This window comes from Vipera berus, assembly GCF_964194415.1.
Source record: "Vipera berus genome assembly, chromosome: 5".
Taxonomy (NCBI): domain Eukaryota; kingdom Metazoa; phylum Chordata; class Lepidosauria; order Squamata; family Viperidae; genus Vipera; species Vipera berus.
In genome coordinates, this window is record NC_138207.1 from 1,855,730 (window position 1) to 1,870,115 (window position 14,386).

Genomic DNA, 14,386 nt, shown 5'->3' on the forward strand with positions numbered 1-14,386 from the left:
GGATCCAGATGATGAAGAGGATGCAAAGAAGTTAGACGACTTTAAACAAAACAATGAGAAAGCTCTTTGCATTATTGGACTAACACTGAATGACCAGCAGCTTGTCCATATTCGTGGTGAGGAGTCTGCTGCTAGGTGTTGGGATGTTTTGCGAAGGCTTTATGTTCGTGACAGTGTGGGTGCACATATACACCTTACACGTAAGCTGTTTAGGGCTCGTCTGCAGAAGAATGGAGATATGCTGGCCCATTTAAATTACATGAAGGCAACTTTTCAAGAGCTTCATGAAAAGGAGCTGATTTTTTCAGAGTTGCATCAGGTCTACATTATTCTGTCATCTTTGGATGAGAGTTATGATGGATATGTTTCTTCTTTGGAAGTCCTGACCAGAGAGGAACTGACATTGACTAACATTACTGGGAGACTGCTGGAAGAGTCCAGAAGAAGGCGTGACAGAGACCAGCTGAGAGAGACACAGCCACGAGAGGAGCAGCAATTCACCACTGCTTACAACGTCAAGAAATGTTATTCTTGTGGGGCTAGAGGGCATATAGCCAAATTCTGTAGAAAGGGTAGAAAACAGAATGTAAATAGCAGTGGGAAGGCTAAGAAGGGCATTGGTTTGGCTATTTCTGGTGAACCAACATCCAGAAACAATGAATTGTGGGTTGTTGATAGTGGGGCTTCACAATGCATTACTAAAGAGAAAAAGAGGTTTATTAATATGAAAAACAGCAACCAATATGTTTCACTAGCAAACGGTTGGAGGATGAAGGCCTCTGGTGAAGGTAATTCCTATTGTCCATGCATTAATGAACAGTTACCTATGTTATATATACCTAAGCTAAGATTCAACCTGTTATCTGTAAGGGAATTGGTTAAGGTTGGGTTTGTGGTAACATTCAGAGGGGAGCAATGCACTATTGAGAGGAATGGAACCTGTGTAACTGCAAATTTGAAAAATGGTTTATTCGTTCTCACAAGTAACCAGGTTAGTACAGTTAAAGCTAACTCAATATGTGAGAACAAGAAGCCACATGATGAATGTATACATTTATTGCATAGGCGGTTAGGGCATGTAAACTTTAACTCACTACGTAAAACAGTTGAGTTAGTAGAAGGAATTAAACTGAAGCCATGTAGTAAGTATTTGAATTGCAATGCCTGTAATCAGGAAAAGAGTAAGGCGACTCCTGCACACAGGATAAACAGCTTCAAAACAACTGTTCCTTTGGAAGTTGTGTTTGCTGATTTAATTGGACCCATGAAACCAAGTTTAGGAGGATCCTGTTATATTTTAAGTATATTGGACCACTACTCTCGTTATGGTTTTTGTTATCTGCTTAAGTCAAAAGCAGATACTTTCCAACAATTTGCAAACTGGCTGAAGTTCGTGGAGAGAAAAACAAAGAGAAAGGTACAGTGCATAATTACTGATAATGGTACTGAATTTACAAATAAGCGTTTTGTTGATATGCTAGAATCAGCTGGCATTGAGCATAAACATTCAGCCCCTTATAGGCCTCAACATAATGCTTTTGTTGAGAGACGTGGGCAAACGTTACAAGCCATGATGAGAACGATGTTAAGAGATTCTGGCTTAACAGATAGACTGTGGGGGGAGGCAGCAAAATGTGCAAACCATGTTCTGAATATAGTTGTTAATACTTCTACTGGTAAAATACCATATACAATATGGCATGGTAGAAGACCAAACCTTGATTACCTGCACACGTTTGGCACCCCAGCTTGGGTCCACATTCCTGCACAACTCAGGAGTAAAGGCCAACATAGGGCTAGGCAATTATACTTTGTAGGTTACGAAGCTAACCACAGATCCTATCGTTTCTGGGAACGAGGCACAACTAATGTATATAACAGTGCGAGTGCAAGATTCCTTGAGCACGTTGGTTGGGATAGGTTAGAGCAAGAAACTGTTAATACTGATCCTCTAGTGTTTGAGGACTCCTCTGATAACGTAACTAGTAATGATAATGCATCTCCTGTAAATATAAAAGATGAAGAGGAGATAGGGGAGATAATAGATGAATCAGAGGAAGGAAAGGAGACAGAAATTCAAAGCCCTGTAATTCCTTGGTGTTCAACGCGTATCAGACGTCCACCTGATCGCTATGAAGCTAGTATAGTATGTCAAGTTAGTGTAGAGCCATCTAACTATGATGAGATCAGGATGTATCCTGAAAAAGAACAGGCATCATGGAAAGCTGCAATGAACAGGGAGTTGAAGTCTTTGCAGAATCTTAAGGTTTATCAGAAAGCAAAACTGCCACCTGGTGAGCAAGCTATAGGTTGTAAATGGATATATAAGATAAAGAAAGGTGTAGACGGGACTGTAACCCATAAGGCACGTTTGGTTGCACAAGGTTTTGCCCAAACTACTGAGGATTATGACGAAGTGTTTGCACCCAGTCTAAGGGCAACTACTTTAAGAGCAGCTTTAGTATGGGCGGCTAAAAACCAATATATGGTTAATCATGTAGATGTTGAAACTGCATATCTACATGCTCCATTGCAACATACTATTTATTTAAGAATACCACCAGGATTGACCAGTGATAGAGACCATGATTGTTGGGAATTAAAGAAAAGCCTCTATGGATTGAAACAATCAGGCTATGAGTGTAATACATGTTTAGTTAATGAGTTAAGTGCAATAGGTTTTGTAGCCAGTAATGCTGATCCTTGTTTGTTTAGAAGAGAACACAACGGAGCATTATCTTTTATTTTATTATTCACAGATGATATTGCAATAATAACAAAAACTGAGTTAGAAGCACAAACTATCATTTCAAGATTGCAAAATAAATTCACAATTAGAAATCTTGGAGAAATTAGCCACTATTTGGGGTTAGATATTGTGAAAACAAATAGGGGTTTTAAGATGTCACAAGCCAGTAAAATATCTCAGTTATTAAAGAGATACAATATGGAAATGTGTAAACCAGCTAAAACTCCGATGGCTATGGATTTTAAGGACACTAATGTTGAGAGTCCTGTATTTGATAAGACTATGTACCAATCTTTGATAGGAAGTCTTATGTATCTGAGTAATTGGACTAGACCTGATATTTCTTACTGTGTAAATCAATTAGCTAGGTACAACAATAATCCAACTGTTAGACACTGGCAATCAGCTAAACGAGTATTAAGGTATTTGAAGCAAACTATTCACTACTCGTTATATTTAGAGCCAAATCGTGAGTTAATCCTTACTGCATATGCAGATGCGAGTTTTGCCTCTGATACAAACAGTCGTAAATCTACCTCAGGGTTGGCTGTAATGTTGGGTGATTCTTTAATTGGATGGAAGTCTATTAGACAAAAACACATAAGCTTATCTACAATGGAGGCTGAATTTTCATGTCTATCAGTGTTATGTACAGAACTGCTAGTGTACAAACAATTATTGTTAGATATGGGTTTAAATGTAAATGATCCATTCATTGTATATGAGGACAATCAAGCTGCGATAAAGATGGCTAATAATGCTGCAGTAAGAACAAGATCTAAACATACTGATCTTCGTTATTTAAATGTCAGACAATGTGTCAAAGATAAATTAATACAGTTAGAGTATTGTTCATCTGATGTAAATATTGCAGACCATTTTACGAAGGTACAAAGTGCTGTGAAACACAATGTTAATTGTGAAAGAATGTGCATAAGATTGTAAGAGTTATATATTATTCTACCCAAAGGGGAGAATGTTAGGCATATGGTGTTAGCCTACAATGTTGGGTTGAAAATATATTAACCATAATGCTATGGCTTTAAGAAGTTAATTGGCCAATGGGTGTGTAAGTGTTTTCATGGCCATAAGAGGAAGCTAGGAACGTAGCTTCTCTCTCTCTCTGAATTCACTGCTTTCTACTGTTACTGTTTTTGCTCTGCTGTTGGTTTACTACTGTTGTAAACCTGAACTGTGTATTGACCTCTGGACCGGTAAGAAGACTTTGTAGTTTGGATTACTCCTTGGACTGTTGCTATTGTGTATGACTTGGACTGTTTATTTTTGACTGTGCATTTTTGTTCTTACACCACCTTAAAGTAAACTACTTTTTGTTTTTATAACTCAGTGTATTTCTGTGTGTGACTTTTACTGCTCTCAGTGCCCTTCCTTGTCTGTGCAACTCTTTGGTAGCACAAGGAGACCTCTGCACAACAAATTCCTTAACAGAATAGAATAGAATAGAATAGAATAGAATAGAATAGAATAGAATAGAATAGAATAGAATAGAATAGAATAGAATAGAATAGAATAGAATAGAATAGAATAGAAGTAGAAATAAAAATAGGAATGGAATGGAATGGAATGGAATGGAATAGAATAGAATAGAATAGAACAGAACAGAATAGAATAGAGAAAAGGAATAGAATAGAATAGAATGGAATGGAATGGAATGGAATAAGAAAGAATAGAATAGAATAGAATAGAATAGAATAGAATAGAATAGAATAGAATAGAATAGAATAGAATAGAATAGAATAGAATAGAATAGAATAGAATAGAATAGAATAGAACAGAACAGAATAGAATAGAATAGAATATATAGAATAGAATAGAATAGAATAGAATAGAATAGAATAGAATAGAATAGAATAGAATAGAATAGAATAGAATAGAATAGAATAGAATAGAAAATATGGAATGGAATAGAATAGAATAGAATAGAATAGAATAGAATAGAATAGAATAGAATAGAATAGAATAGAATAGAATAGAATAGAATAGAATAGAATAGAATAGAATAGAATTACAGAATGGAATAGAACAGAACAGAACAGAACAGAATAAAAACTTTATTGCCACTTTAAATGTACTCTAATCAGCATACATTAAAATGATATTTCCTTCCCTACTGCTCTCCTGGGGTCTCCTGCTTCAGCAATGGGGCTGGACTAGAGGACCTCCAGGGCTCTCTTCCATACTGCAGACCCTCCCGTCTTCTGCGGACTCACCTTCGTTGAATTCCCGGCTGAGCTCGTGGTTCGGGCAACGCTTGACCACCTCCGTGACGTGCTCGGCCTTCTTGTAGACGGGCATGGCGCGGATGACGGCTCCCTGGGGCGGGGGGGTCATCACCTTGATCTGGATGGGGCAGGTCTTGGCGATCTGGCAGTAGAGCTTCTTCAGTTCGGTCGAGTACTGTGCCCAGAGGGCGTAAAACAAAAGGGGGGGGGGCACGAAGAGGGTGAAATTTCAAGGCTTGGCTGAGGAGCTGAGCCCCCCCGCCCCCGCCCCACAAGCCTCGTTCACACCATGCAGAATTCGTATCCACACCCCAGATGCCCAAATACAGGTAGTCCTGACCACAATGTGGATCTCCACCCCTGGAGGCTTTTAAGAAGAGACTGGACAGCCCTTTGTCTGAAATGGTAGAGGGCTTCCTGCCTGAGCAGGGGGTTGGACTAGATGACCTCCCAGGCCCCTTCCAACTCTGTTGTTGTTGTTGTTATTATCATCATCACTATTTTTATCGTTATCATTATTACTACTATCATTATCATTATTATCATTATTATTCTCATTATTATTATCATCATTATCATCACTATCATCATCATCATTATTATTATTATTATTATTGCCTCAAATTTCTCTGGCTAAGTGAGACATTTGTTAAGCGACTTTTGTCCCATTTTGCGACCTTGCTTGCCACGGTTGTGAAGTTGCTCACCCAGTCGTTATGTGAGTCCCGCTTCCCCCTTGCCTTGGCTTGTGAGGAAGGTTGCCAAAGGGGATGGCATCATGCCGGGGACGCTGCGACCGTCATGAATACAAGTCAGTGGCCAAGCATCTGAATTTTAATCACGTGACCACAGAGGAGGCTGCAACGGTCGTAAGTGTGAAAAACGATCGCAAGTCCCTTGTTCTGGTGCCGTTGTATCTTTGAGCAGTCACTAAGTGGACAGTTGTAAGTTGAGGACTTCCTGAATTTCTTCCTATTGCTTGCCGGGTGTAGAGTGCAGATATATCTATATCTATATACTTATATGTCTCTCTCTCTCTCCCCCCCTCCCTCCCCCCCTCCCCCTCTCTCTCTCTCTCTCTCTCTCTCTATATATATATATATATATATATATATATATATATATATATATATATATATATATATATATATGTTTTCTGAGGTTTTCGCGGGTGTTTGTATGTATGTTTATATGTATATATTATCTATCTATATCTATCAATCTCTATGTCTGTCTGTCTGTCTGTCTATCCTGTCTAGTCTGTATCTATTTATCTCTGTATCTATTTAACTCTGTATCTCTGTATCTATCTATCTATCTCTATCGATCTCTGTCTGTCTGTCTATCTATCTATCTGTCTGTCTGTCTGTCCATCTGTCCATCCATCCATCCATCCATCCATCCATCCATCCATCCATCCATCTATCTGTCTGTATCTCTCTATCTCTCTCTCTATCTATCTATCATCTATCTATCTATCTATCTATGTGTGTATCTCTGTATCTCTGTATCTCTCTCTCTCTCTATCTATCTATGTGTGTATCTATCGATCTCTGTATCTCTGTATCTCTGTATCTCTTTATCTCTCTCTCTCTCTCTCTCTCTCTCTCTCTCTCTCTCTCTCTCTCTCTCTATCTGTGTGTATCTCTGTATCTCTCTATCTCTATCTATCTTTCTATCTATCTATCTATCTATCTATCTATCTATCTATCTATCTATCTATGTGTGTATCTCTGTATCTCTGTATCTATCTCTCTATCTCTCTATCTCTCTCTCTCTATCTATCTATCTATCTATCTATCTATCTATCTATCTATCTATCTATCTATCTATCTATCATATCTATCTATCTATCTATCTATCTATCTATCTATCTATCTATCTATCTATCTATCTATCTATCTATCTATCTATCTATCTATCTATCTATCTATCTATCTATCTATCTATCTCCTCCAGGATAGGGCTTTGCTTCTGTTTTTATGGATTTTTTTTTTAAAAAAATACTTAAATTGCCCAACCGCCAAAGGAGGGCTAGGCAGTGGACAATAAAACACTTTTAAAAGTCAGATTAAAGTCAAATAAAAGAGAAGATGAAAGGAGCAGCCCACAGGGAGGTTGATCAGCAGCCTGGGGAGTGGAGATGGGAGGGGGCAAAAAAAAAAAGGTGGGCGCTCAAAGAGTCCAGTGGAGCCAGCAGCTGCTGCCCCAACCCCTCTCAGAGGGCTGGAGGGCAGAAATGGTTCCCAATCCTGGTCTGGCCCCTTAGATTAAACCAGGATTTGATTCCCCCCAGAGAAGCTGCCACAGTTGGCTAAACAATTGGAAATCCCTTTGAGGGAGGGAGGGAGGGAGGGAGGGAGAGGGAGAAGGGAAGGAAAAGAGGGAAGAAGGAAAAAGGAATGATGGAGGGAGGGAAAGAAGGAAGGGAGGGAGGGAGAGGGAGAAGGGAAGGAAAAGAGGGAAGAAGGAAAAAGGAATGATGGAGGGAGGGAAAGAAGGAAGGGAGGGAGGGAGAGGGAGAAGGGAAGGAAAGAGGGAAGAAGGAATGATGGAGGGAGGGAAAGAAGGAAGGGAGGGAGGGAGAGGGAGGAGGGGAGGAAAAAGGGAAGAAGGAATGATGGAGGGAGGAAAAGAAGGAAGGGAGGGAGGGAGAGGGAGAAGGGAAGGAAAGAGGGAAGAAGGAAAAAGGAATGATGGAGGGAGGGAAAGAAGGAAGGGAGGGAGGGAGAGGGAGGAGGGGAGGAAAAAGGGAAGAAGGAAGGAAGGAAGGAGGGAGGTTTGGAGGAAGGAATGAAATAGGAACAAAGAAGAAAGGGAGGGAGGGAGGGAGGGAGATGGAAATAGGAACAAGGAAAAAAGAGGGAGGGAGGAAGAAAGGAGAAATTAAGGAGGAGAAGGCAAAAGAGAAGGTAGAGGAGAAGGGAAAGGAAAAAAGAGAAGAAGAAAAACAAATAAGAGAAGAAGAAGGGAACGGAGAAGACAACGAGAAGGAAGAAGGGGAGGAGGAGGAGGAGGAATGCTGGTGGCGAAGGAGGAGCAGCAGCAGCAGGAGCGGCAGGGGGAGACTGGATGCTCCTGGAGGAAGAGGCGCAGGGGTGCTGCAGCCGAAGAGATAGGGCGGAGGAAACGGAGAAGAAGGACGGAGTGGCGAAAGAAAGGAGAAGAGAGAGGAAGAAGGAGCAGAGGAAACCCACAGGCAGGTTATCTCCGTATGGAGACGGCTCCATAAGCTTCCAAACCTGCCCATAAGGGGGGGAAAAAAACCAACTCCTGCATGCCACAAACATGCCTTACGATGCCCCCCCCTCCCACCCCCCTCTGCCAGGGGATGCCAAGCCCTCGGAAAGCCCCTGGCCCTTTCCGGGGAACGCCGTGTCTCTTTGCGCCCGGATGCCCGTCCCGGACCAGCCACCGCACACAAAAGGGGCTGGCAGGAACGCGTCGATCCAGCCTCGGGCACCTTGTCCAGATAAGGTCCCTTGGCAGGAGGTGCCCGTGGGCGGGAAGGCGGCAGGCAGCTGGGAAAACACAGCCCCGGGGCCAAGGTGGTTGGACACCCCTTCTTCCCACCCCCACCCCACCCCGGCAAAAGAATTGGGGGAGTCCCCCCTGGAGTCGCAAGAACAAAAGGGGCCCTAACCCTCTTGGCCAAACAAAAACCCACCACCCCGAAGCCTTTTTGCTTTCCAAAGTTTGTGGGTGCGGCTGCCCAAAGCCCAGGCATTAAAAACGCCCCCCCCCCACGTGTCTTAAGCCTTCTTTTTTTTTTGAAGCGCGACAATGTGGGATTGTGCAACCGTCTCTTGTGTGTTTCGTACCCGCAGGCTAAGGATTTAGGCACACAAAAGGTTTACACAGCCTGCGGAAATAGGAGCGTGCCAGGCCGGGCGATTCGGGGAAAAAAAACAAAGAAACAAAAAAGACCAGAAAAAGAAGAACAGAGTGTGTGTGTGTGTGTTTGTGTGTGTGTGTGTGTTGGGCGCATTGCGACATTCGGAGCAAAGAGGCAACTGATTTCTCTCCCCACCCCCACCCCCAAAAATGGCCTTTTGAAGATGTCCTGGTTGAAAAAAAAATTATCAGAATGAAGGCAGACAGAGCGGGGCCCACTGTTCATTTTGCCTTAAAAAGAAAAAAAGAAAAACATTTGACAGTCGTTATTTGATAGGAAAAAAAAACAGTCCTCGACTTACAAGCATTCATTTAGCAACCGGTTCGGAGTTACAACGGCACTGAAAAAAAGGGACTTAGGGCAGGTCCTCGCACTTACAACCAATCCTCACCCTCACGACCATTGCTGCATCCAACTGCACTGAAAAAAACTGACTGGGAACCTTAAGTGTTGGGAGACACCAACAAGGTCATCCAGTCCACCCCCGCTGCCCAAATGCAAGCGTCCCGAAAGAGATGCTTGAATGAATCCAGAGAAGGGATGGACCTCTTGAGTCTTCTCCTCTTCTTCATCCGGTCTGTCTCAGGACAGCCTTTCCGGACATTTTGTGGGAATCCACCTTCCTGGGTCTTCAAATCCTCCTTCCGTGTCCTTCTCTCTGGAAGGGCAGCGAAGAAGTCTTGAACATCTTGAGATCTTTGAAGATAGGTCTCCTACGTCTTCTCTTCTCCAGCCTCAGCCCTTCTGAGGACTTTCTGTCTTCTCCTCACCGTCTTCTGGACCCCTTCCTACATCTCTGCATCCTCCTCCAAGGATGCCGCCAGAAGAAGACCTGGGACTCCACTTGAGGTCCCACCACTGGAGAAGACAATGGAAACATCTGCCACCCACCTCTAGCCCTCTTATTTCATTCTTCGACAAAGGGACCAAACTAGTAGACCAGCGGAATGCTGTGGACGTCGTATACTTAGACTTCAGCAAGGCATTTGAGGAAAGTAGACCACAATCTAGTTGGACCGTAAGAAAGGCTGAGCGCCAAAGAATGGAGGACTTTGAACTGTGGTGCTGGAGGAGACTCCTGCGAGTCCCTTGGACTGCAAGGCGATCAAACCGGTCAGTCCTAGAGGAGATCCACCCTGACTGCTCTTTAGAAGGCCAGATCCTGAAGCTGAAACTCAAATCCTTTGGCCACCTAATGAGAAGGAAGGACTCACTGGAGAGGAGCCTCATGCTGGGAAAGATTGAGGGCAAGAGAAGAAGGGGACGACGGAGAAGGAGGTGGCTGGATGGAGTCACTGAAGCAGTCGGCGTGAGCCTAAATGGACTCCAGAAGATGGTAGAGGACAGGAAGGCCTGGAGGAACGCTGTCCATAGGGTCGCGATGGGTCGGACATGACTTTGCAGCTAACAACAACAACAACAATAGACCACAATCTACTCCTTGGCAAGCTAGAAAAATGTGGGATAGGCAGCATCACCACCAGATGGATCTGTGGCTGGCTGGCAAACCGTACTCAGCGAGTAGTCCTCAAGGGCACCACGTCCACACGGAGAGAAGTAAGCAGTGGGGCACCACAAGGCTCCGTCTTAGGCCCAGTAAACTCTTCAACATCTTCATCCATGACTTTCTAGGAACTTGTGCCTTTCACGTTAGCAACCAGCGCTTGCGAGAACTTTTAAGGAAATATTCAGGTAGTCCTCGACTTACAATGGTAACAAGACCAGGCCTGGAGCGATCATTGTAATTCATGCTGGTCGTTAAGTGGGCCACCGCAGGGCCACGCCTAATTTTACGATCTTTTTTTTTGAGGCGGTCATTAAGTGAATCTCTATGGTCATTAAGCGAATCTCTATGGTTGTTAAGTGGATCCATTGTCCGCAATGGGCATTTTTGGGGTTGGAAACAGGAAGTACATAAATGGAATAAATGGAATAAAAAAAGAAAGAAAAAAAGTAAATAATTGGTTTCCGGTAGGAAAAAATAACCCCAAAACCATAAATTGTGCTCATATGCCTTTTGTGATGCTGCAAATACAGTCCTCAACTTATGACTATATTTGAGCTCAACATTTTCATCGCTGAGCAAGACAGTGGCACCATTTTACGACTTGTCTTGCCACACAGTTGTTAAGTGAGTCACCCAGTTGTTAAGTGAAGATCCCCAAAGGGGGATTGTGGGACCCCACCTCCGGGACACGGCGACCGTCGTAAATGTGAGTCAGTTGCCCAGAGTCTGAATTTTGATCACGGGACCCTGGGGAGGCCACAGCAGTTGTTAAGTGTGAAAAACAGTCATCGGTCACTCGTTTCCAATGCTGTTGTGACTCTGAACGGAACTGTTGTAAGTCGAGGACCATCTGCAGCCATAAAGGCAGGCCGGTTGCCGAGTGCCAACAATGTGTTCGCTTAACAGCCACACGAAGGAACGTCAGAACTTCAAATCCGGGTCATAAGTAGCCTGCAGAGGTGCATGGTAACTTTGAATGGTCACTAAGTGGTTAGTCATAAGTCAAGGACCACCTCTATGGCCAAAGGGTTAAGGGCAGGGCAGGGTTTTTCCTAATTACAGACAGTCCTCTACTTACAACTGTTTAGTTAGCGACCGTTCAGAGTTACAACAGCACTGGAAAAAGGGACTTGGGGGCTGTTTTTCACACTTACGACCGTTGCAGTCTCTCCTGTGATCACGTGATCAAAATTCAGACACTTGTAGCTGACCTGCAAGGTCTGTGGGGGAAGCTGAGTTCCCTTTAATGACCAAGCTACTGACTTAAGACAACTGCAGCGATTCGTTTAGCAGCCGAGGCGGAGAAAAGTCACCAGAATGGGGGTGAAACTGAACAAATGTCTCGCTTAACAACATAAATGCTGGCCACCATCGTGGTCGTAAGCCGAGGACCACGTCTCCATCTGAAGGCAGCATCTTTTCCAGTTGTAAGCAGCCCTCAAAAAACAAAAAAAAACCCAGTTAATGACGTGAAGGTGGAGATTCTGTCTTAGTCTTCCCCGTCCAAAAAAAAACACCGAACTCCTTTTTTTCCCCTCCCAACTTGCAAAAAATGATCCAGAGCATCCCGATCTTTGCAAATTCTCTGGATCGGGATGCCAAGAATCCCGATCTTTGCAAATTCTACGGCTCGGGATCCCGAGAATGCCAATCTTTGCAAATTCTCTGGATCGAGATGCCAAGAATGCCAATCTTTGCAAATTCTCTGGATCGGGATCCCAAGCATCCCAATCTTTGCAAATTCTCTGGATCAGGATCCCAAGCATCCCAATCTTTGCAAATTCTCTGGATCAGGATCCCAAGAACCCCGATCTTTGCAAATTCTCTGGATCGGGATCCCGAGCATCCTGATCTTTGCAAATTCTCTGGATCGAGATGCCAAGAATGCCAATCTTTGCAAATTCTCTGGATCGGGATCCCAAGCATCCCAATCTTTGCAAATTCTCTGGATCAGGATCCCAAGAACCCCGATCTTTGCAAATTCTCTGGATCGGGATCCCGAGCATCCTGATCTTTGCAAATTCTCTGGATCGAGATCCCGAGAATGCCAATCTTTGCAAATTCTCTGGATCGAGATCCCAAGAATGCCAATCTTTGCAAATTCTCTGGATCGGAATCCCAAGCATCCTGATCTTTGCAAATTCTCTGGATCGGGATGCCGAGAATCCTGATCTTTGCAAATTCGGAATGTCGCATCAGGCCAAACACAGGTGCCGCAAGCTGTCCGCAGCTTTTTAGCAGCCTCTGTGGCTGAGTGCATTCCCCACGAGGGACCCACGTGCCACACGCATTTGGCTGCCAGGCCCCCTCCCCCAAAAACACACCTGCTCGGGGGGGGGAAGAAATGGGCCACGTTACACCACTTGGCACCCCTGCAAGTCCCGCAGCCGCCCGGTGTGCACGTCGCAGGCCCGCCGGCCTTGTCTCACACCTGTCTGCTTTTTCAACAACACGCCCCCCCTCCCTCCCACCCGCCCCTCCGTGCACGGCCTGTTGACAAAAAGTGTGCAAAACTCACACGTATCGCAATTCTGGGGATTAAGACGCAAAGGCCGAAGGGAGAGGCGGCCGAAAGACAAGGGGAAGAAAATAATAATAATTAAAAAAGACAATAAAAATGGGAAATTGAAGCCACCACGCTGTGAGGCTGACCCGCCCAACTCCCCAAGGAATTTGGATTCAACTTTTGGACCATGCAGGACGTCCTCGACTTACGACCGTTTGTTTAGTTGCAGCATGTGTGTGTGTGTGTGTGAGAGAGAAAGAGAGAGAGAGAGAGAGAGAGAGAGAGAGAGGGAGGGAGGGAGGGAGGGAGAGAGGGAGAGAGGGAGGGAGAGAGAGAGAGAGAGAGAGAGAGAGAGAGAGAGAGAGAGAGAGAGAGAGAGAGCATCGTGATCCTCATTTGGGACCTTCCCAGCAGATATGATCCATTTAAATCAGGGGGTCTCCAACCTTAGCAACTTTAAGACTTGTGGACTTCAACTCCCAGAATTCCCCAGCCAGCGACTACAGAGAAAGGGATTACAAGAGACTATGTAGGCTGGGGGGGATTCTGGGAGTTGAAGTCCACAAGTCTTAAAAGCTGCCAAGGTTGGAGACCCCGATTTAAACTTACGCAGCGATTTGCTTAACGGTGAGCAGGACGAGCATAAAACCAGCTGCATTTCACCTCACGACTCAGCATTTAACAACCCGCCTTGCTTAGCTCCCGCTTGTGGACGTTAAGCCGAGGACTTATCCTGGCGGTCACAAAACGGAAGACCACCCGTGACACCCGGCGAAGGACATAATTCGGGAGCGTTTGCAAGGAGGGGGGTCTCTCCCCATTCAAAGCAACGTGCAAAGTGCAAAGCACCCCCCAAAAATCCCTGTCCAAGGAGAAACCCCCCTGCAACTCAACTTGGGAGGGGGGGGCAAGCGTGCATGCCAAGAGCCCCTTTTCCAAAGCCTGAGCCCCCTCCCCCTCTCCTGCCAGCCCCACGCCGGCCGGTCTGCCTGCAGCTTCGGCGCAAGGCCCACCCCACGCCGCCCCGCTGCCACCTGTCAGTTGTGGGGATTAATTACCTGGGGAGAGCCGGGCGCGGCACATTCCTCCCCCGGGCCGTGCCCAGCCGAGGGAGGCTGACATCAGGCCTGGTGTGTGTGTGTGGGGGGGCGGCTGCATCCACCGCAGATGTGGGGAGGAGACGGTGGGGGGGAGGGCAGACAAGGGTTTGGGCCAAGGGACGGCGGGGAGGCCCCCAAAGAGCGCCCCGAGCCAGCCATTTGCAGGGAGGCATCCGTGTCTTCGGACTCGATCATATTCCAAACCCCCCCACCCAAAAAAAACCCTGCCTCTGCCTGGGAGGGTTTCTCCTGGCCCAGCCGTGTTCTGGAGCGAGGAGCTGCGGCTGGGCTGCATGGATGCTGCTCCGATCCGCAGAGGGGAAGCCGAGAGAATTACGAACTGGAAGCAGCCTGTGGGGGTCCCGGCTGCTCTCTGAGCCCCTGAG

At 45.3% G+C, this 14,386-nt stretch overlaps 1 protein-coding gene across 6 annotated transcripts in view; it reads right to left on the minus strand.

Annotated features, from left to right (window-relative positions):
• Positions 1-14,386, minus strand: part of TP63 (tumor protein p63) — a gene marked incomplete at its 3' end in the record, with an annotated part of 142,229 nt that overhangs the window by 33,393 nt on the left and 94,450 nt on the right. For all 6 annotated transcript variants that reach the window (XM_081329459.1, XM_081329461.1, XM_081329456.1 and 3 more), the window contains one exon: positions 4,981-5,167. In XM_081329459.1, the coding sequence (XP_081185585.1) occupies positions 4,981-5,167 (187 nt within the window). The remainder of the gene's footprint in view (positions 1-4,980; positions 5,168-14,386) is intronic.